Source organism: Halichoeres trimaculatus, unplaced genomic scaffold (assembly GCF_033239565.1).
Source record: "Halichoeres trimaculatus isolate MK-OKI-2021-1 unplaced genomic scaffold, fHalTri1.1 fHalTri1_scaffold_10, whole genome shotgun sequence".
Taxonomy (NCBI): Eukaryota; Metazoa; Chordata; class Actinopteri; order Labriformes; family Labridae; genus Halichoeres; species Halichoeres trimaculatus.
Window position 1 is genome coordinate 26,884,466 of NW_027437187.1, and position 24,132 is coordinate 26,908,597.

At 38.9% G+C, this 24,132-nt stretch overlaps 1 protein-coding gene across 2 annotated transcripts in view; it reads right to left on the minus strand.

The window, feature by feature from the left end:
- Positions 1-4,404: 4,404 nt before the first annotated feature.
- Positions 4,405-24,132, minus strand: part of LOC141796664 (cGMP-inhibited 3',5'-cyclic phosphodiesterase 3A-like) — a 97,151-nt gene continuing 77,423 nt past the window's right edge. For both annotated transcript variants that reach the window (XM_074677899.1, XM_074677897.1), the window contains exons 11-14: positions 21,088-21,291; positions 18,515-18,676; positions 11,720-11,975; positions 4,405-10,561 (exon numbers count right to left, since the gene is read on the minus strand). In XM_074677899.1, the coding sequence (XP_074534000.1) occupies positions 10,233-10,561; positions 11,720-11,975; positions 18,515-18,676; positions 21,088-21,291 (951 nt within the window). In that variant the 3' untranslated portion in view covers positions 4,405-10,232. The remainder of the gene's footprint in view (positions 10,562-11,719; positions 11,976-18,514; positions 18,677-21,087; positions 21,292-24,132) is intronic.

Below are 24,132 nucleotides of genomic sequence, written 5' to 3' on the forward strand. Positions count from 1 at the left end.
ACAATTAAAACCATCCTTTGTTTGCTCCATTCAAAAACATTTATGAAACAGTTATTTTTCAGTAAAGATTAAATAAATAAATTAAGAAATAAATTATTATTATTATTATTTTAAGTCTTATTTTCAAAGAAAGGAACCTTAGCTTTGACTTTACAAATGCTTCTTAACTGCAGGGAGATATAATGGTAGCGGTGGCAGCAGACTTAAAGCAGTTTAAATTCCAGCAAGGCATGTTGAACTGGTATTGAAATAAACTAAAATTAATCTGAATTAATTATAAGGATATAAAGTTAATGTATTTGCAATTGTTGCTTATGTTTTTGTTTTATTTAAACTATACTTTTTTGTCTATGTGTCTTAAGAGAGACAGGAAATGTAGGGTACAGGAAGTAGGATGTGACTGAACAGCAACCAACCAACTAAATGTTAAAAACTGCAGTTCTGCAATTGTCCACTTGAGGCTGGATCCATGGGCACTTGATACAACTTAAAACACCCACAAAAATGCTAAAAATGCTAAAAAACAAAAAAACAAAAACAAAAAACAAAAAACAAAAAAAAACAAAAACAAAAACAAGTAAAAGGTTTTGTTCTTAAGAGATCGTGTGTTTTATTTCCTCCCTGAGTAAAACGTGATATGTGAACGCAAAATCAGTAAAGGCAAAATGAAATAAAAATCAAACAGAAATAATTTACACAAATAGAAGGCATAATTGAAAAAAGAAACTACACAGGGGGTGCCAAGATCAACACAAACTAAATTTTCTTCAAAGTAGCTTTAAAAACAACATCACTGAAAGAATTTAGTGTTCATTTGTGGGTCGTCTGCAGGCATTAGTATGAATTGACTCCTTACAGCTAACTTGTATAAAATGTAGAAAGGACAGTGTTTCTAAACATTCTCTAAAATTCAGAGTGTCTTCATGCAGAGGCCCCATAATAATAACATTAATGATAATCAATGTGCATGTTTGAATAAGGTCATAGTTCCCACGACAAGTGTACAGACACACACAGGGAGGCAGACCTCATTTCTCAAGTTTCACTGTTGCCATGGGGATAACTGGTCTATACACAGCAGACCTACTTGTTATGAACATGGTACACACCTCTCATATAAAGTTATCAGCAGAAAGGACCAAGGAGCTGACAGGCACAGCTGAATGCATTCACTCATTGGTGTTAAAGCTCGCATCCATTTGTTTGATTATTTCTCTTCATTATTGATAAAATTGTGCCCTGACAGAAAAAAATGCTGCTGTTTTTCTGTATTTAGTTTAATATGTGTTTGGATCATCTACTGTACTGGATCATTAAAATCTGAGTGAAGATACTGAGCTACATTCTTTTTAAAAGTGTCAAGACAAACACTGTGATCTCTCTCTGTAAGGGGAACATCTCTGCTTCTGAAGAGGCAGACGATGAGCAGAACCGGACTTCTTACTGAACAACCATCTGTTGCATCAGTGGGTAAGAAGGTGAGGACTCCCTCAAAGGTTTTCTGTAAATTAACATTTGGCATCCTTATAAAAAGGTGATTATTAGATGCCCAGTGCAATCCCTCTTTACCCATGCAGCTCTGCACTGAGCCACGCTCCCGCAGGTACCTGCATTACTATTCTCCATTAGTCCACCAGGTGTTCTCAGGCTCACCAGTCCCAGCCACCTGACTCACATCCACCTGCTCATTGCTTCCCTCTCTCACTCATTAGGTATGCAGTGTGAATATGTACCTGTAAAAACCCCTCTGTACCAGATATGAGTGTTGCTGCATGCCTCCAGTTTAACCTGAACCCTGAAGCTTTGTCTGTACCTGCCCGCCCCTTCCTACACCTTACACCTGCTCCATTCTTCATCCGTTTCTTCAATATGAACTGTCTACCACACCACTAAGCCTTATTGTCTTCACTTTTTTTTTTTTTTTATTATATTCCTTGTCTGGCGGGATTGTGTGCATGTGGCATGTGTTTTCCCTGCTGACATGATGTGACATGAAGCAGCACCACAACCATGCTAAAACATGAACAGGCTCTTTCTGGGTTCAGAAGACCTCTCCATAGTGTTTTCATTACTTCTTGTTATTTCAAGGCTTCTTGTTATTTCTCTGTATATGACTGAGTGGACAGCAATAGATTGTGTTTCAGCTTTGCATCAATATTTAGAGGGAATGACATTAGAAAAACTTGAGTGAGAAGATTGAAATGTAGCATGAGATTGGGGTGCGGACAGAGTATTCTTGGGGTAAAGATGAGCAAAGATTGAAGATACCACATGCATGAACATGTGATTGTAGAGCATTAACTTCATTTTAATGTTTGAACAATGCCAGCACAATACATTTAAAGTCCAAGTGGGGGTTACAGGGTGGGCCAGAAAGAATTACCTATCATACACCTCTATTTTGTTTGCTTAGCTTTTGTCCTAGAAACTTAAAATTTTGTATAGTTTCTTTTAAAAGGCATAGCTTTTGATGAACTTGAGTTCATTTGTTTACTCACAATACTTGTCGATTATGGCATCAAAGGGTAAGAGCGACCAGAGTGTGGCCTTGAAGGAGGCTGGACTGACAACAATGCAAATCATGAAAAAGGTGAATGTTTGTCGTAAGACTGTCTACAATGTCATGAAACAAAACAAGGAGACTGGCAATACCACCAGCAAGCCAATCCCTGGAAGAAAACGTTCAGTCCGGACCAAAAGGATTGTTGAGATGGTGAGGAAGAGAATCCAAAGGAATCCTCGCAGGAGCATTAGGGCAACAGCAAACGAAGTGAACATCTCAAGAACTTCACTGAGAAGAATCCTCAAACAGGATCTTGGACTGAAAGCACTAAAAATGCAACACAGACAACTGATTTCAGCTGCTTCTAAGAAAAAACGGCCTGACAGGGAGAAAATGATGCTGCAGGAGATCCAGAGTGTCGCAGACAAAGTTCTGGTTTGGTCTGATGAGAAGATCTTCACCGTTCAGGCAGTGGTTGATTCCCAGGATGACAGGGTTTGTGCACATAGTGCACAGCACCTACCTGAAGGCTGCAGGACTCATTTTCGTCGTCAGAAGCCAGCTGGAGTCAGGGTGTGGGCTGCGGTTGCATCTGATGGCTCAAGTCTCTCAAGAGTATCTCACAGCAGTGTCACCGCTTTGAAGACAGCTCTGATGAAGTCATAGTCAAAACTTGATCCAGAGACAGTGCGGCAGTGCCAGGTCGTCTCCAGGCTATGATAAAGGCAAAGGGTGAGATGTAAATCTTTTGGTGACAGAGAATAAAGAATAGAAACTGTGTTCAATGTTTGTTATTTTTGTCTGCAAGCATTTTTGGATAGTGCAGAAAAAATGACCCTGTAACTTTGAAAAAATTGGCATGAGTCTGATAACTATTTTTGCCCAACTAGGGACAGGAGATGGAAACTAGCACTCTCTGTGCAGCAGATCAGATTAATGCCTTGTATGAAACTATGTTAAACTTCCTTTTCCCAATCAAGGGAAAGAAATAAACAAAACAAAACAAACAAATAAAAAAATAAATACACAGAATTCTCAAAATAGTTACATCATCATCATCATCATCATCATTATCATCATCAAGATTTATGGCTCACATTAATATTCATTTTAAAGTCTCCTTACAGAGTTGTTCATGATAATGTATAAAAAAGTCTTCAGGGCATATCTTTTTTTACTCGTCTTGCTTTTGTTTATCATGGAGTTTTTACCACCATATTCTGCACGTTTTGTAAAACAACACAAAACAATGTGAGTAAGTTTTTCTCAGCTTAAACCAAGGGTCTTTAACGTTTTCAGACCGAGGATCCTCTAACTGATGGGGAGACACGAGAAGTGAGTGCTGAATGAACCTGTGTGTAATTTGGGATAGCCGCTTTGTTTCTGAATGGGTTAATTTCTGACTGAATGATAACATCTTTGGCCTCTGTGTCTCCACTGATGTGTGTTCAAAAATGCCTAATCAACCAAAAGTTTCCCTAATTCCAAACCCTAATCCCAAAGATTTAACCTTAACACTAACCCTGTTCCTTCAGATGTAACCCTGACCCATCTGTACATAACCCTAACCCCATTCCTTCAGCCATGACCCTAGCTCTAAATACATATCCGAAACTGTAAATCCCACTCTTTTCCCTCACTCCTGTCAAATTAGAATAACACTGATTCACTAATATATGCGGGAGGGGTATGCACGTGTCATGAATCCACTTATTTTATGCACAGCAAGAACATTTCTATGCATTTTTTAGTGAATAAGGCCCAATGTGAATAAAATAATTTGAGCAAGCAAACGAGTAAGGTTAATGTAAAGTGAGAGTAGACCTCCATTATTGCTGTGTAGCATGAAGTTGATGAAGCAGACGGCGTCTCCTCATGATGAACTTTGTGGTTTTTAATATAAATCAGACTAAATATCGACCAAAAATGAACACACAGGCACAGAAGATACCACAGAAATGATAGTCTTGTAATTCAATGTATTCACATTACAACATCCACATGGTTCAGTTTGTGACAACTTCTACTGATCTTCAAATATGTTCACTGTATGATACATAATACCAATATAGGCACTTCCAGTAAGTCTGGCAATATTGAAGCTACAGTATAGTGTCTAAATTACAAAATGGTAAAAATAAATAATGTTTATCTAAAAGAGTTTTTGTAGTTTTAAAATTTCTTCACTGTACAGCATATATGTATATTGTACAAAATGGAGCATCAACCTGCAAGAAAATTACTTATTGGACGTTCACAAATGCCGTGTATTTGGACATATTCTTCTCTGTGTAAGTTTTAGTACATGTGGTATAAGTGCAAGTAACTAGTGAGACAAAGTAATATTGAATCATGTGTCAACTATATAAAAATACTCATTTCATTTCTTTTTTGTACATAATAGTAAAGCTTGTTTGGTTCCCATTGTTACAATTATGCTACAAGTGTGAATAAGAGTCAAATGAAACCAAGGTGTGAAAGGTACACTTAAAAAAAACAAAAAAACATCAAATCCGTCAGCATAGATACAAGTGTTGACTTGATGTGATAAGAGGCAAACTGCATGCAGAGTCCACACTATAACAGGTACATCATTAGCATACTGACAGACTCCCAGTCCCTTTAAAGCTGGGAGACGTCATGTGATGAATTTTCAACTGCTGCTGTCAGTGAGGATCTCTGATCTGCAGGGTGAGTAGTTCAGATCACAGAGGAAGCACAAGAAGAAATATGCTATAGGAACTTCTGTGAATATCAATTTCATCTATGAGGCGTTGAGTTACTGCATCACTTAACTGAGTTTCACTTCATCACCTTCACTCTTCACTCCACTCAAGAGGGAGGGTGCTCTAAAACAGGACAGAGTCACATCTGAGAGGCTTGTGGAAGAACTTAAATACACACAAACACACTTTCTCTCTGTCTCTCTCTCTCTCACACACACACACACTGACCACTGTACTAAAACAATTTTTGGATAATTTTCACGACTTGGAAACTTCAAATTATAACGGGGTTAGGGCCACTGTAAAAAAAAAAAAGTAAAAATTCAGCCGCCTTAACTTCAATGTGGAACTCAGTATCTTCTGACTTAACGCTGCAAACGTTAAGACACTGGATCATTTTAACACATCAGCACCATGGTGTCGTTAGTGTCACAATTCTAAGTTGACTGTACAAAAAACTTTGTTAAGAAAACAAGGAATGAATTTACATGAATTTACAACTTATCAAGTCAGCATCCCGCCCTAACTTTGTAATTTATCTCGTAAAACATCACCTTTTTTAACTTAATCTTGTAAAATTTCAACTTTGTTTTGACCTTAATCTTATAACTTTAAGTTTTGGTGTTCATCTTGTACAATATGGTTTTATTCTTGTCATCTTCTTCTTATTGATTTCTTTAAAAAGTTATTGCCCGTTGTTGCTCCCTCATATAAACCAGAAAATAATAATTAAAAGTTTGCATTGTCATCTGATCATGTATTATGTTACCGAACACTATAAGACTTTCATTTCACGCCAACTTTTTGGGACTTCCTGTTTAGCCAGGAGTTGGACAGATAACTTTCTGATAAGCTTCTTTGATAAGAGGAAATGAAGTTTGAGTTGAGAGCAGGAGCGAGCTGCACTCAAAGGCAGATATTTGTTTTAGAAGCTAGGATCAGAGACGAGAGCTGTGTTAAGAAACTTTCTCATGACAACAACAATCTGTTGTCGTGATGCTGGACAGGACAAACTATAAAAAGAAAAAGAAAAGAAACTTTCTCATATAATAAAAGTGCTCTCTCACCAGGTTTTCCAAAAGCGAAATAAACTGTACCTGATGTGTTATGCTGATTAGTTAGAGTTCATTGAGGACAAACTGTAGGCGACATATAGAAACTGCAGGCATGGTGTACATAGGATACAATGAGTGAGACAACATGCTGGCTCAATGAGAAAGAAAAATTGTTCTGACCCAGTGGCTTCAAACAACTTTGGTCATATAAAGGGGTTTCGGGGGCGATTGATTCTCTGTGTAATGCCTTTCTAATCAGCGGGATGACCAATTATCCTCAGCTCATGTGGCCTGAGCTGCAGCGTAGTGTTCCCCCTCCCCTTACACTCAGGAGCAGAGTCAGGGCAGTGGTAAACAGGCCATTATGGATGTAGTGCACAATTCACCGCAGCCTGGGACATTGTGTTGTGATTGAGTATGTTAATGCTGGGTCTGCAAGAAAACAGGGACATGATGTTCTACACATCCTATCTCCAGACCAACATGTGTACTCGTGTTTTTTTACAGATCACTTTAAAGAAACAAGATTATGGAGGCGAGCAGGGGTACAGAATAAGATGAGATACCACCGCTTAAGAGATTTCAGATGTGCATGTAGGTCATGAGAACTGGGCAAGATTAGTGGTGGATAATTCATTACATATTGCCTCACTGCACTCTGTGTGACAGAGAGTCGACACGCCAAATCCATGTGGAGGGCTGAACTCACTCAGTCTACTCATGCCCCCTCAGACACATTTTTCATGTAGACATGAATTATTTAAGCAAAGTGAGACTTTCATGAGGGATATTTTGTATCCTACACATGCAACCGAGCACTTGGGTTTGTAACTCAGTGACCTCAAGTCTTGGCGCTTTTATTTTCTTGACAGTCCTACGCCTCGACATTTACCATGAGATTCATCATATGCTTTAAACATTATGGATTTTAAAATAGGTTATGTTTGGCATCAACCACTTTAATGTACAACTCTGATGCTATAAGAGTTTGCACTCTGGATAATAACAGATTGTAAGTGTTTGTGGATTCTTTAAAACTCATTATCAGCTGAAAGACATCATCAAAAATGTTGAAACTGAAATTTTTTTAAACTATATCCTGATAAAAATCAGATATCAGCAACACATCATTACACAAATGAGACAGGGGCATGTTTTCTAATTGTTGCATCACCAAACAGACCAGTTTTGGAGCTTTAGAAGTAAATCGTCTCATTCTGGTCTGATACAAGATTTCAGCTGCTGAACAGTTCAGGGTCTCCTATGTGATAGATCACCACTCTATTAATAGACGAGAGGTCAGATTCTTCTACTACCGAGCCACACTGTTGTTAAATGTAGCATTGCATCATTTTGCTGTATTACTCAAATTTTTAGAGCCTGAATGGAGGCATGTGTTTCCAAACCTGTTTGTACTGTTTATCATCAATGGTAGCTTCCTAGATCTGTTAACTAGTTGCTATGAACACTTGTGCACCCCCATTTGATTAGGGATGCAAGTGTTTAAAGAGCGATATGACAGCAAGCCACAGAGCAGCAGAGGTCCCTCCTCTTTAGAGTGGAGTTCGTCAGACTACAGAAACACTTTCCTGGGTCATTTTTACTGTATGCATGGTTTCTTTTTTCCCATAATACTGTTTCAACCTACATGTGGGTGTATAAATGAAAACTGTGTTTTAAAAGATTGTTTTCTGGAAGTGATTTTGAGCCAATGCGGTGACTTCCAGTACAGAGTCTTGTCTGTTTTTGATGCAGTACTGCCTGAGGGCCTGAGAAGCACAGTCATCCAGAATGAATTGTCTGTTTTTATCTGTTATCTGTTTACCCTGACAAGTGTTTTCACAATTTTGCAGTTCCCACAGATGCTGTAAGATATAATATGCAGTCTGCTATTTTCAATTAAATAAAGGCTTTAGTGGTTTGTAAACCATCACATTGTTCCTTTATTTAATCATCATTTGAACCAGTGTCTTACATGTATCTCTTTTCATTTAAGTGCTGACATCTGTTAAGTGTTTGTTATCAAATCTCTCATGCGACCAGATTGCGAGCTGCGCTGTCACTTTAAGAGTGGCCTTTTAAAATGAATGCACAACTTTGTGAATATTCATGTGTCTGGGAGATTTGTTCACATGCTAGTGTCTAACATCAATCTTCAGTTTAATGGGAATTAGTGTAATCTAATCTGAATCTCAAATTAACTTCACTCACTTCCTTTTTTTAAATTTCATTGTGGCTTTGATGTGAAGCAATAAGAAAGCAATGACCCGAGAGATTAGCATTTAGAGTACAAAACGTCTCCTGAGAACATAATTGCGTTGTACTTTTTTAACAGTTTTCCCACCTCTCAAAAGTGATGGCACATAACAAATATCAAATAGACTTAATACCATAGTGACAAATAATTGGCTGATGGGTAATACCACACATTATATTAGATGAGAGGAGAATTAATTAAAGTAAACGTATGAATGCCTGCGCTCATCTCTGCCATTATGGAAAAATGTGACTTAAACAAGGATGTCAACTGGATCTCTTCTTCATTAAAGATAAAACCAGTTTTTCCACTGACAGATATAATTATTAGTGTCAGGGCGTTCTCAATCTAAGGACAATGCAGCCTGACTTACAACCGGCTTATTTAAGCATCGCATGGCACTCATGTAAAACAAAAATGAAGGGTTTTCATACGAAATCTAGCTCAATGTGATGTCTGAATGTATTCCTCACCAGATTTCTCTCCCTGTTATTGTGATGTATTTCTTCACAGGTGGTCAGATTTACTTTGAATATCTACAGGTGATGACTCCCCGAGGGCCAAAGGTCAGCATTATATGCTGTTTTGTACTATCCTAAATGTGTAGGGCATAGTGAAACACTGACAAGAACGAGGACACAGTATTGGCTCACTCCCCAACAAATCACATGTTTTAAGTGATAATTTAATTTCACTGGTCTTTGATGTTTTTATATAAACAATTACTTTTACTGCTGTTTTTTTCTTTACTGAACACTTTGGCAGTGTGTATGTACATAACGTACACTGTTTTTCTCTTTTTGGTTTTGTTTGCTTCCTAAATAAATGCAAACCTCTGGCCGTAAACATTTGAGCAGCTGACGCTTAAATGACTACATTTACCTTGGTGCTGAGGACCACAAATGGCCCAGGAGCAGAAAATCTGCTTAATCCATTTGTTTGTTCTCTAAAGAGGTGTGTTCAACCAGCAGACAGATGCATATACATAAACACAAACACACGCACACACACACACACACACTTACACAGCGTCAGTAGCCTCATCTGTCCTCACTTAAACCAACACTTAAGGTACTAAGAACTCAGTTTGGCAACAAATATCAAACATAAAATGTATGAATATTTGATTTAGTATGTGTGGGTAATTTTGGCAGACATTGAAAGGAAGAAAAATGTTCCCTCATGTGATTGGCTCCGTTTATAATCCATATTTATATATTTATATATAAAAAACATGTTACAGCCAATGTGAGGCCTCAAAAACTCTTGCTAAAATTGGAACACAAGTACTAGTAACTGTGGTGTTTATATATATAATTGCATTCAGAAAATAATTATATATAAATTGGCAGCAAATTTCTGCAGTCCTGTGTTACCACGTTGGGTTGAGGTCTGTGCAACCAGTCTTTCTCTTCTCTTGACAGTATCAAAAGAGTCTGTATCCCAAAGTACACAAATTATAATCCTGTATTGCAATATGGAAAGCTCCTTTAAATGTTTGGTGCAATCAGATATTCAGATAAAATGTGTAAAGCACAATTTTCCCACCCTGTTTTTCTCCGTATAGGCACACATTTCCCAAACATCTACAGTGTTGTGTCTAAGTGACGTGCTGGCAAAAACAGGATTCATTTGATAGGATAAGAAAACAAGAAATATATCTTCACGTCCCATATTTCCCATGAGCCTTTTCATTGTGGGTCCTCCTCCTCTAGTTCCTCTGGGGGGTTAGAGTCTTCCTGGGGGGACACAGGCCACTCTGGTTCCTCCTCCTCTTCCTCCTCCTCCGCCTCCTCAGGATCTTCTCCCTCCACCAGCTCCTCTCTGCTGCCCGGCTCCTCCTCCTCCTCGTGAATAGCCAAGATGGGCTCCGCTACATTGTTTAAATGGACGGACTCCGCTCCCTGGCCCTGTCTCTGGGCATCCTCTGCGATCACCTTCTTCCACATCTCGTGGTTCTCCAGGAGGTGCTGTGTGATGTGGCAGAAGACTTTCCTCCTCTTCTTGGAAGCTGCTTTCTCTGGAAAACAGAATCAGAGAAGATGATGGAAAACTTTGCGATAACTTTTTTGAGTCAATACGAGCCTGAACTGAAAATGCAGTCAGCTGTGGTGCTCGAGTCTCTGAGAAAAGTTGCATACGGCACCAACTTTAATCTTAATGAGCTCTCTTTCTGTTATTTGTGGATGAATTTAAAGTTTTGTTACTATAACTTTTCTTTGGCAACCACGTGGTCATCATGCAACAATTTACACTGAAGTTTTAAGTGGTCATGCATCCCTTTCCTCTGCAAATGTCTTCTTTTTTTTTTTAAATCAGATTTCAGATTTGACTGTGCAGCACTCTGGGAATGGTGTCTGTGAAAACTGTTAAATGAATAAATAAACAAACATTGTTTTTATACTAATTGGTCTCTCTGTCAGACTACGTGGTCAGACTTTCTGATAGCACAAACACATAAGAGTATTCAGGATGCTTCAGATACTGTGATGCTCCACTTTCAGAGCCATTCAAGATGTTATTAGAAATAATAAGTACATATATACATACTTTACGTAAATACTTTTCTACTAAAAGTGGCAACTACACAAAGAAAAGATGGGTTAGCCATCTGATTTTATGTCATCAGTAAACTTGTTGAGATTAAGAATTGATCCCATAATCAATGTTACTCCAAAGCTAGTCTGAAGGTTCATTAAATATTGCAACCCCCTTTGGCTCTTGAGCGACTTGTCCTCAATGCATAAAGTGTTACCTGATCAAAAGCATTGTGATCTAATGTTGAACTCAACGTTTTTTTTTTTTTAAAAAAGGTCAGTTCAGATATTTTTACGCCACATCAAAAATAAAGGAGAACCAAATGAGTAAGTCTTAGATTTTCTAACAAGGAGATTCTTGTATTAACAAAATGTTGCATTTATAATCTTTTTCATAAAATCTAAATTCCATAAATCCTTTCTGTGCCAACGGACTGCATTAACACTCTGAATAAGTGCTTCAGTGTGTAAACTCAAATCATACGAATCTAAATTTATCATCACACTCTATAGAAGCCACACTGACCTGACAAGTCCAAACAAGTCTTTTATCAAGATACCACAAGCCATCATCTCACATGTTGCACAGCTGCTCTGCTCTTCACAGTGAATGCAAAACTTTTTTAGATCATTATTCTTACGTGATTCTTCTGAAGTAGTTGATGCATCTTCCTCTGCTGTGTCCTCCTCTTCCTCTTCATTTTCCGTTACTTCCTGCTCCTCTGCCTCTGGGCTGGGTTCAACCCACCGTCCAGGTAAAAGATAGGCAGAGTCGTACGAGTTGCACAGCGGTCCCACGATGTGTGTGATGAACGACTCTTGGAGTTTGGCCAGCTGTGGTGCAGCTCGGTCCATGAAGGGGCTGATGGGTAGGCCTAGGCTGGACTCCTCATCACCCTGCACACATCACGACACACATGAGTGAACCACTGCTGAGGTGTTTAGTCAGACAAAGAGCCAACCTGGTGGTTTGAAATGCATCTCATCTCAAATGTCTGCATGTAAAGTAAACGCAGAGTGAAGAGGTCAGAGCCAGTAGAGAATACATTTTTCAGGTGATTGTGAAAGTGACACATGTCAGATGTGAAACTGGAGCAGTTTGAGATGTCTGCAGAGACAAAGTGGCTCCACTATATGCATGATTCATATTGTAACATGAACACAGTCACTCAGACCAGAGTGAATAGGTGACACTGTCAAGTCTTTTTCTTCAAGGTTAGTAATTGTTATGACAAAATGTGAAGTTTGTCACCAACCAGGTTGAAGAAAATATTATTCAACTCATACAATATGCAGAAAAATGGGCTGGAACAAGAGGGCGGCTCAAAGTTGGCCAGAAACTTCCCTATGTCAGTCAGTCAGCTGACAGACGGACTACTGAAGGCAAGAATGACGCTCATCCTGTCAGGGGATACATCGCTGAGTCCTGTCAGCTAGCTGTTACACACACACACACACACACACACACACACACACACACACACACACACACACACACACACACACACACACACACACACACACACACACACACACACACACTTCTTCTCTGCCTTATAGCCCAGTTGTATTTCAAAAGAATGTATAACAAGCTCAGGTTTTTCTCCAGGATATTGATGTAAAAATATTCAGTATGCAGTATAGTGTGCTGTAACAATGCTTCCTCATGCATTATATGCAGAGGCAGTGAGTTCACGCTTAATAAAAAAAATTATTCCGTTACACAAAATTTCGGATCATTTTTTTTCTTTAAATTTTAGTCGAAAGTATTCCTATTTATACAAAAATGTGATTTTACAGAGTACACTCTTTCAAGTTTTAAGTTAAAATAAAAAAAGAAACAGGTAAAAAAAAATAAAACTAGAAAAGCACTCAGAGAGCACAGACCTCCACCAAGCATATTGTGATCGTCACGCAACAATTTCGTCCTACTTTAATGTTATACTCCCTTTCAGCAGACTGTCTGCTATAATTTGGTGTTAGTTGCGGGTTTGTACAATAATTTGTTACCTGACAGTGTTGAAAATAATGATGACCCAGTACACGTATCATATTCCAGATCTTAGTATCCAGAATATTCCCAGGATCTGGATCGTACTTTTACATCTGTCAGAAATTAAGGTGAGCTTGTCTTGTATTGTCTTGCAAAGCAATCTTACCATTTATTGTGAGTCATATACACATATGGTGCAACCGGCCCTATTTCACAATGATAAAGAATCCTTAAAAAAAATCCTGGATCCAGACAGTGATCCAGATCACTTTCAAAATTGAATCACTTCTTTTTTAGCCCATTTTGAACATTTCTTAGAAATGTCATCAAGATCTGTTTGTAACTTTTTGAGTTATGTTGTTCACAGACAGACAAGCTCTCTCAAAAACATAACATCCTTGGCGGAGGTAAAAATCAGACAGTTGTTGAGACAAGAATTTGAGCTTGATGATTGGGTTTCTTAGAAACTTGTGTTCTTTTCTAGTGGAATGTCCTTGGAAAATTTAAGAATTGAATAAAGAGGATTAGATGATTAAAAAAATCAATAGAGGAAGGCAACCTTAGATGAGAGAGAGCGGATTATAACTTTGCAATAAGAGCTAAGAAACCAGCTGGAAGTACTCAAAGACGCAGCGTATCTTTGAGAGAAGAGACAGGAGCAGGAACTAGTCAGAAAGAATATTACAGGGATCCACTCAAGTTTGCCATTCAGCCAAGAACAGGAAGGACAACTCGGAGTAGTGAAGAGAGAAGTAGAGGGACATTTAAACAAGCATGACTATCAGATCCAGAGAGGTATAGAGAGGAATTGTCCTTGCCCTGTCTTATCAACATTGTGAGAAACAGAGTTTACTATACTTATCAGGCCATCTATGGTGAAGAGAGGTAAAAGTACTAAAGCAGTCAAAGGAGTTTCAAACGGAGAGACCCAAACTGATATAAAAGTGCCCCAGATGTACTCATCTCAGGCTCCAGTGATGACTACTGAGAATTGTTTGGGATGAAGTTATACCCAGAGTCTGGTAAAGAGCAGAAGGAAACCTTATTCCCAAGGAGGAAGAGCACATTGCTTTAAGACAATTTAAGACCCAACACATCAGGAGGGCAAGTACAGGAAAGTGCATCTGTTGTCTCTATCAGTATTCTTTTCAGGATTGCTCAGGGGCTGGATCCTATCCCAGCTGTCACTGGGCCCATGGTGGGGTACACCCTGCACAGGTCACCAGCCTATCGCAAGGCTTACATGTAAATACAAACAACTGTTCATGCACAAGTGATGAGCATTTTTTTGGTCTATGTGAGGAAACCAGAGTACCTGAAGAGAACCCATGCATGCATGCACACTCCACACAGAAAAGCTTCTGGGCAGCCAGGGAATCGAACCAGGAACCTTCCTGCTGTGATGCATAAGTGCAAGCCACTGCACCATGCAGTGTGTTAATTTTAAACTTGATTTAAATGTTTTTGATTGGAATCCTGATAAGTGATGTTTCATTTTTCTTGAATGGAAAAACCTTATGAATAATTTGAAACTATCAGAACTTATTCTACTTGAAGCTTTTGGCTCTTTCTGAAATAACAGACAGTGATCAGTGCCTGTGTTTTTAAAATTATCTGTGATTACAACTTTTGTAGCAAACTAGTTTTTAGTTTTTGAATTGTTTATATTCAACTTATTGTTTATTATCTGTTTTTGATCACACCATATTTTTATTAAACTGACCCTTGGCTAGTTCACATGTGTAAATACTTGATGTAAACGTGACACTAATTGGTTAAAAACAGATCATATAAAGAAAATATAGTTAAATAAATGAAACAGAGCCCTTCCGAGATTTTACACCTGATGCATTTTCTTTTTCCTGTTATTGTGCTTAAATTATTTGCAAACCATCCCAATTACCTGAAGTCCAAACTATTTTGGCACTTAATACCAACGGCACAAATCTTATAGATTAACACATGACACACATTTTACATTATATATATGTATTTTTTTCTGACCAATGCAGTCAGTATCTTTATTTATAAGCTACATTAACATACATATATCCCCTGTATAAAGAGTAATCCTCAACCAACCTGTTATATATAAGTTGTTTACTGGAAAGACTCAACAGCCAGTGTGCTTCACATGATGTCTGCATGCAAGTGAACAAACACTAAAGCAAGGTTTTTCTGGTTGCCTTGGCAACTACCCAAGTGTAATCCCATACTCCATACAGTTGAAAGTCTTTGTTCAGGCAGAGCAGAGAGCAGCTAATGCTAGGGCACAAAGAGAGTCATCAAAGGATTGGATATCAGAGGGACGGGAGACTCGATGGAATTTCTTGACAGGTGAGCAGACACCAACGGATGGAAAACATGAAGGGGGTGTGAAGGTGAGATCCAGCTGCCAGTACCGCCAGGTGTAAGGTGTATGGTCTCAACCATCAAAATAAGTACAACATCGATATAAACCAAAACAAATATTCCTGTTTTTGTATGATTTACAGTTTGATCCCAGAAATTAATCCAGTGTAATCTTACTGATTTTACACACCCACTTCCTCCTCACACATCATAATAAACTAAAAACCCACGGCTCTGTCAACATGCTTCAGGACACATGATATTTAAGTATTGTGGGCTGTATTCTTTATAAACATGCCTGAACATGCTCCACAAGGGGCACACCAACAAACTGGAAAAAGCAACAAAGTTCAATTACTTCTCTGCTTTATCCAAGGTGGTTGGTCTCTCACAGCTGTAATCTGGAGCTGCTGCTGCTGCTGCTGCTGAATGACAGTTGCCTGGGCAGCCTGCATGCGTCACCACATCCAGCATTTCCCCCACACTCTGTATCCCCCTCATAGACCTCAGGGTGGTTTGTAACAAGGTTGTTGTGTCCCCTTATTGAAGGACTGGGGTACATAAAGGCACAGAGTTTGACCCTGAGGCAATTAGCTGAGATTGGCAGCCAGTCAGAGCCAACAGGACAAACTATTACACAGGTCGCTGAGGTTAGCGTTATAGGCTGAATGCTTGACTCGATCCTGTTTGTTTAAGAACAACTGTACACTCAGAGGCACTTGAACAATCTCATTTGAGTCAATATAACTGTTCTGCCATTAGGTTTTGCTTCCATGGTAGCTATATTAATCTATTTATCTTTAAAAGGGTCATACTGAGAGTTCATTGAACTCAATGTTTTGGCTCAGAGATCATCATTTATGTTAATGCTTCCAGCACTCAACCTTTTTAATTCCTGTTTCCAATATTAAGACCCTTTTCTATGTGAAAGGATGATTGAAAAATAAATAAAATTCTCCTGAATAAAATGTTTATCCACCACTTAACTGAATATTATGAGAAGAATATTAGGACCACACAACCATTTGACTATAAAAAGACTGTAAAGGCAGGAGTAATAATAGAGCCGCTGTCCAAGATTCATTGTTACAGCTCAGTTACGAAAACTTGAGTCTGAGTTTTAAATCATATTCCAAGAATTTCAATCCAAGTCCACACCACAAAAGCCACAAGTTGAGTCTAAATTTACTCTTATTTATAAAAAAAAATATTTGTGGCACCTCTTCAGGAGTCCTGACAAAACCTGTTGCTCAATAAGCACAGTAAAAAAAATGAAATTTCAGCAAGACTTTAGCAAGAATAAAATTCTTATTGGCCCAATGTGTCCAAAAAATATCTTACCTTAAGGTATTTAAAGACAAAAATGATGCCAGAATTTGTAATGAAGTGTAAAAAAAAAACAGCCAACAGGGTTAGAAAATGTTGCTTGTCAAAATATTGCTCACTTGACTTCTATGTACACATGTCTTGTAGTTTTGTTGTGAAGTTAAAAAATAAAAATGCTTGCAGATGTAAAAAAAAAAAAAAAAAAAGATATATACATGATATGATTGAAAGCTGTGACAGTTCCTCAGCAATCAGCTCCCTACAGGAAAGAAGAACCTCCTTTATTGACTCAATATGTCGGAGAGTTTAAGTTACGAATACATTGAAGCTTTTGTTATCCGTTAAGCTGCGATGCATAGGCTGCATGTGAGGAGAACAAAAGGGGAGGAGTGTATGTTATTACACGTACAATACCTTAAAGGTTTAGAGATATACCAAGGATTTGTCTAAAACATGCAACGTGGTTCACAGAGCTCACCTCCTCTTCCAATATTTGAAAAAGTTTAAACCTATCCTTCTCTTCTTCCTTTCGTTCTCATGTTCTGCACTCCTCCCTCCCTTTCTTCCTTACTTTCCTCCTATTCATAGTTCATAGAGTTCTAAAAAAGGGAAGGCGACATCTATGGGGGCTATGGCAGATCCCCTATGCCTCCCTAAACCAGCAACGGTGACTTGTTCAACATCATACTCTGGGTCAGTCTCCCAATTAAATCAATAAAATGTTGTCAAATTACATCCTGTGTATGATTTGATTGTTACTGGTGAAATGCAGCATTAGCTTAATCTGCAGGCTCAGTGGTTTGATTATTGAATAAAATGTAATCAGAGTCTTTCTAGTTCATGGTTGTATTTTGGTTTTATTTCTGTAAGATCAAGATAATTTTAAGAGTAAGCAACTCAAAGGAAGGAGTTGTTCACATTTTATTTTTGTATTTTAAATCCATCAAATCATCAAAACATGAAATATGCCTGTCTGTCCTTGGGTTTGTCTCATTTTTATTTATCTGAAATATCTCAGATAGAGTTGATCCGTGAATTTTCATGTTTCAATAACATCAGTTTTATCATTTAAGGTTGTTATATTTATTGCATTGCATTGCCTCATTACTCTAAGATTTCTTACAAGTAGTTACATGTTGAGCCATCCACTCACTCTTAAAAGTTCATAACAGCGTCTCTTTGTTTGTATTCTATAGCAAATACAGCATATACTTTTTTGTATGGGGGTAATAAATATTTCAAAGTGTTGTCTCTCGAGCAAAAACATTATTTTATGTATAAGAGTAAGCTTATACTGAGCGTGTTGCTGAAGTTTTGACACTTGAGGAAGTAAAAGTGAAGTTGTACCAGAATCCATGACCCTGCTGTTTGACACATATTTATCAGATTGTGTTATTATTCTGAGATGCTATAGTAAATTCTCCATATTGTGATTTTATTTTTACATCTATTCAAATATATCTTTGACCACTGGACCAAAAATGTAAAGTAAAATCGATAAAGGTCAGATTTTGATTCAGATTTGGAAAACAGCAAGGTTGAAGCTTACCTCAATAAAGGGAGGACTAATAACAAATTGATGTAAATGAGCAAAAGAAGAGTAAGAAATGCTACAAGTTGTATAAAACAGATTCAACATGAAGAGCCCTTGTGGAGGACTCTGGTGTGTTACACAGCACAGGTGTTTCAGACATGACAGCACACTGATCTTCACTTTAACAGAAATGAATGGGGTCTAAGTCCCCATCAGAGAGGCTTCACACACCTGCTCATAGAACTCGTTGACAATGCCCTCTGTCCACTGCAGGTGCAGGTCCTTACACTTCAGAGGCCCATTGATGTCAGCCAGTTTAATACACATCTGGCACACCAGCAGCCTGTCGTTCTCATTCGACCAATCAATCCCTGTAGATGGGTCATCGCCAACCTGGAGGATTACCAAACAAACATGTTGAAAAATAGCATAATTAACATAAAGGCAGTAACAGCAGATGTGTAAATATGTTATTGACTGATTGTGTATTCATGGTGACACCAAGAAGGTTTTCCAATCAGAGAGAGGGAACACAGATGCACTGAACCGCTGCGTGAAATACAAGACGTTTTAATAACAGGTTTATCAGTATTTTAGGGGCATAAACAGACTCTCTTCTGCTGTAATCTGCAACGTTTTATGAATAGTTTTTGCTTTAATACAATCACAGCCACTTACACAAGTCTAAATATGTGTTTATATAACTTGAATTACAGCCTATTTTGCGTCTTTTGCAGCATCAAACAAAAAATTAAAGCCTGCATTGACCTCGGCACCGTTTCAATGAATTTGCTCTTCCTTCTTACACTTAATCAGCTTCAGATCTAGTAAAGGAGTACCACTCACTCTCAGGGTCTTATCATTTTCACTTAATAACTCAGGAAGCCACAGAGATCAAGTAAGAAACTAGATGGGTACTTCACAGAAATCTAATTTCCTTCCCGGAAGAGCAGAGCAGGGGGAGCTGCAGTCAGACACTCTGCTGTTACTTTTTCTGCCAAGCTAATGAGAGCAATGCTCGCTGACAGGCCCTGGCCATGGAGCCTCACCACTGTACTAATAATCACAGTGAAAAAAAACACAAGACCCTGCAACCCAAAGCCAACTTCCTGTCTGTAAGAAAGTGAGTTTGTTAAGAGCTGCAGGGTGCTTTTGTGTTATTCACTCGACAGGAACATACTGCAATGCTGCAATGTCCTCAGCACACAGTCCTGTTCCTAGAAAACCACCAGACATTCCTCTTTTTAATAAAGCCTACAGAATACATGTGATGCTAAAAGCTGGTATGTTGGCTTTGAGCCCAAATCCCTGTATCCTAAATGGCCTTGAGTTCCCATGGAGCTACATTAAAGTTCCTGTGAGGATCTCAGGGTTTGCATCTGATTCTCCCCTCCTGTGGATAAAGCAGCACCTCTAACCTCGAACGACTTTTTCCTGTTCATCTTTAAGCTGTATTTTCTGAGCAAGGGTCTAACTCTGCTTTCTTTAAACTGTTGATTTTATCCCTCACTGTGATTCCAAACAAAGCTGTTTCAGCAACAAGCTGTAACTTACTTTATTTGACACAGATGTAAAACACAAGTTTTGATAATGATCAGTCAATGATCACAATAAAGAGGTCACATTGAAATTTGAGTATTTACTTCAGTCTCTGTCATAACTAGTTAAAACTCCTCACAGGAGCTTTAAATAAATATATATAAATGTATTTATTCATAGTGTGTTTGTAATTTGTTAATGGAAATATTTACACATCCTCATCCCACATCCAACGTTTTCTGAAATAGAGTTTTGAAGCAAATCGTCTGCAGGGGCCTTATTGGAAATGGGTGGGCTTTGAGCCTCTTCACTAACAGCTATAGGGCACCTGCCTGTCAATCATCTTAGCTGTGCCTCTGATTGGGCGAGCTTGCATTCTTTATATCTCTTATCTTTTTGTACCAGGCTGTAAACATGTTTAAGTCTGCTGTGAAAATGTTTTTCTTTTTTTAGGCCAGCCTCGATCAGAAACTCGAAAAACCGCAGGTTTTAACATTGACACATTGCCACATACTTTCAAACCAAAGATTGCTGCTTGATAAAGAAGTTTGTCATGCTATCCCAGAGGATAATCATGTGATCGCTGCTTAAAGAGGCTGACTTTAACAGTTTGTCTACAACTGTCACAGATCTGTGTAACATTACTGTGTGGATCGAAAGCATTGACCATGTGTGGACCATGTAAGTCACCTAATTCTCATAACATAATCATTCACATACAGACCACATCTCTGGTACTTTCTCTGAAAGAACTGAGATCCTCTACCACAGCGGAAAACTAGTTATGATGGACAACAATGCAACAACCGGACAATTTCACTCCAGTAACAGTTTTTCTTCTGGGTTTAAAACTTGCTAACTTTTCTCAATTGAATGGAGCCAAATGCTTTTTCCAATGCCAAGGTGTGTGTTCATATTTTTAATTATGCACCTGGAAGCATCAGAAGCCTAAGACAAGAGTCAAATGCAACAGCTAAATAAGCTTTTTGGCATTGGCTGAGAAGGTTTGGCAAATGTGTCATTCCCCATTTAAACAGGAAAATAAACAGCCTTTCCATAATTTAAGATTCATCACAACATTGTTACAACAAAAAATAATCAGCTGATGCAAATTTTATCCTTTTGCTTAGTTTTGTTAGGTGACACTGCTATCTATTCTTGTTGTTGTTAATATTTTCTACATTCAGCTACATTCACTATTTTGATTAAAACAGTAATAGCTTTCTAAAATGTAGAGCCAAATGTTTTATTTGTTTTAGATCTACCTTGGCATTAAACTCTGCCAGGAAGTCAAAGTGCTTCTTCAGATCAGTTGCAAGTATGGCCTCAATGACCAGGAACCGGAATCGCTTGAACTCCCCATGGTCCAGGTTGACAAGGAAGTTGTACTCTGGCTGTGACATAAAGAGGTTCCATGCTGAGGCGGCGTGGTGGTTTTCCAGGACGGATCGATCGTTGTAGAGGACTGCCTGCGAGAACAAAAAACAATTTACAGGAACAAGTACATAACTGAGCACATCCATCACAAACATGACTGGATAATGTGGATGACACAAAGGTTTCTTCGGAAAGCTACTTCAGTGCTTTAAGAATGAGATATTTGGACGTTTGAGAATAAGAAAAGTATCCTATATTGCCTTTCTCTGACAGGTGAGCAAACATTCTGTGGTCTTTTTTATCACCTAAATTATCAAGATATGTCAGGACAGAATGTACAGTACATGTCTAGAAAACTGTATTAAAACCTGTCCTGACAAGAAAGGAGGGATTACAGAAACTGGGGCACAGTGAGATGATTCCTCTCAGCTTTATGAACATGGACGGCGCCAGGATTTTTTTTCTACCGGTGCTAAGGAGGGGCTTGACCAATACCTGAGGGTGCTAAGAAAATAATAGATTTTCATGATTGGTAACTTTATAAAGAGGTTCTCGTTTTTCAATAAAAGCAGCTGTATGATACACAGCACAAGCATATTCAAGTATTTTTTAATTGAATTTGTCCAAAGAATATTCAATAAAATTACTACGCCTCATACAAGCGACCACAATAAAGCAATGGCTAAAATGTTTCACGTACAAAAGTGACAGCTTCAACACCGGCAGCGGCCGACCGTCACTTGCAAAGGTGACAGATTCAGCACCAGACAGCGACCATGCGCCTGCCAATAACCAGACAATACCCAAAATGCGACAGATGTATTTATTCTATAGCACTTAATGAAAACGAACAACTGTGCATTGGCAATAATGTCTTTATCACAACATCGTAGAGATGAAATAACAGTGAAATTAATAAGGCTACAAAATGCAGCCGCAACGAGAACACTTCATTTGAATCACAACATAGGCTACGGTCAAAAATAGAACTAATAGCCACAGCGAGACGAAACAACAAAACCCTGTGCCTGTTAAATCGGCAAGGCACACACTTTAACAACATAAAAGGAACATGCTCATCCCAATTTTGGTGATTATATTTCTACTGCAAACAAAAATACATGTCACGTCCCACTGTGCATTCGTTACAGTGTAACAGATTAAATCTCACATCATCACATCAAATGTATCGCAACGTCAGGGGGAAACTCACAAGAGTTGTTTTATAAGAGGACAATGCGTCTGTTGCTGTGGTTGAGTGCAAATGAGTCTATAATCTTCTGGACATCCAGGGCCTTGGTTCGTTCTGCGTGTATGGACAGGCAGGCCAAGTTGCTGAGTCGAGGGTTTGCCATCCTGTTCCTCGGGTAGGTTTTTACGCGCCGCATGCAGGAAAAAACTGCGCTCACATGGAGCGGAGGTTACAGGCAGTGTAACAGATATGCGCAAAAGTTTATATATGTCCTCAAATGAGTCTTTGAAAGGTTTAAGCATGGACAGAAATTCCAGTGTGCTGTTATCTGCTTCACCTTGTTCTTTTTTTCTCTCCAAGAGACGGCGCATTTGGTGCACCTCAGCCAGCAGGTTGTCCTTTTTTGATCCCATACAACTGTGCCATGGGCTCAAGGCTCTCTTTTTCAAGGAATGTGGCATTTTGCGGGTTGAGGGCTGACGTGCCCATTACAACTGCGCCTGCTTCTGTTGAAAACCGTCTTGTCATTTCATTCACTAGTTGGTCAATGACAGGGTAGAATGAGGATTCTCTGAGTTCATCTGGATAGGACATGGTTGAATGTTTTGTTTGAGTTGGAGCTTCAACTACATAGTCCTGCAGGTGGTGAGGCTGTTGGGATTGTCTCTTTTCTTGTGGGAGCTGCGGTGGTTTTAAGACACCGACGGTGGCGCACAGGGCCTCTGCCTTGCTCCATATGGCTCTCCAAGAGTCCTCTGTGCGCTTTTCTTTTAGGCCCGCGATTACAGAGTGTGCGAGGTCAGTGGCAGTCTCCAGCAAAAGATCGGGGGACTGTAGAGTGTCAGACATGAACTTTGCTGTGCGAAAAAGATCCTCAAACAGAATGAGGTGGAGGATGAATTCAGCATCAATGAGTGAGAATAACGACCGCGCGTCAGTGGCTCTGCGTGGATTTGGTTGCGCTTTAATGTCATTTAAGGTTGCAATGATGGCGGGTAAGGTTTTTTGCACTGCCCACAACGAATAGTACTGGCAGGACCAGCGTGTGTCAGACAGTTTTTCAAGTTCAAGTGGCTGCTGAGAAGGCTCAATCAGAGCTGCAACGATCAGAGGTAGCGGTAGTACCTGTGTCAGCAGCAGTGCAGGTAGGGCCCGTAGAGCAGCTTGCAGCGATGGACTGCTTGGTGCTGCTTCATGTTCTGGCTCAGCAGTTCCTCCCCCAGAGCCATTTTTCGATTTATCTCCTCCTTCTTCATCATCTTCTACCATTCTTTTTTTCTTTATAACAAAACGATCCATATGTCAGGCAGCTGACTATCTCTAGCCGAACGCGCGTGTATCTATGGTGACAAAACACGCCCCCCTGTCCCCTCACACACACTACACACTGTAGAGGGCTGCGCTTATCAATGGGAAACAGACCAGGGGGGATGGATTGGAACTCGTGAACTTTTTAATGTTTTTTTTTTTTTTTTTTTTTTTTTTTAATTTAAAATATGTGTTAAAATTTATAATGAAATGATTGAAATTGTTTTTTAACTTAATATACATGTATTATGATGTGAAATAAAATTCAGGAGGGGCTTAACTGGGGCTAAACAGATTTTTGAGGGGGCTATAGCACCCCCTAGCCCCGGTTTGGAGCCGTCCATGTTTATGAAGCAGTTTAGAGACAAAATTAAAGCAAATTCAAAGAAAATGAAATGATCATCTGGTTGATTAAAAAGATGAATTAAGTTTG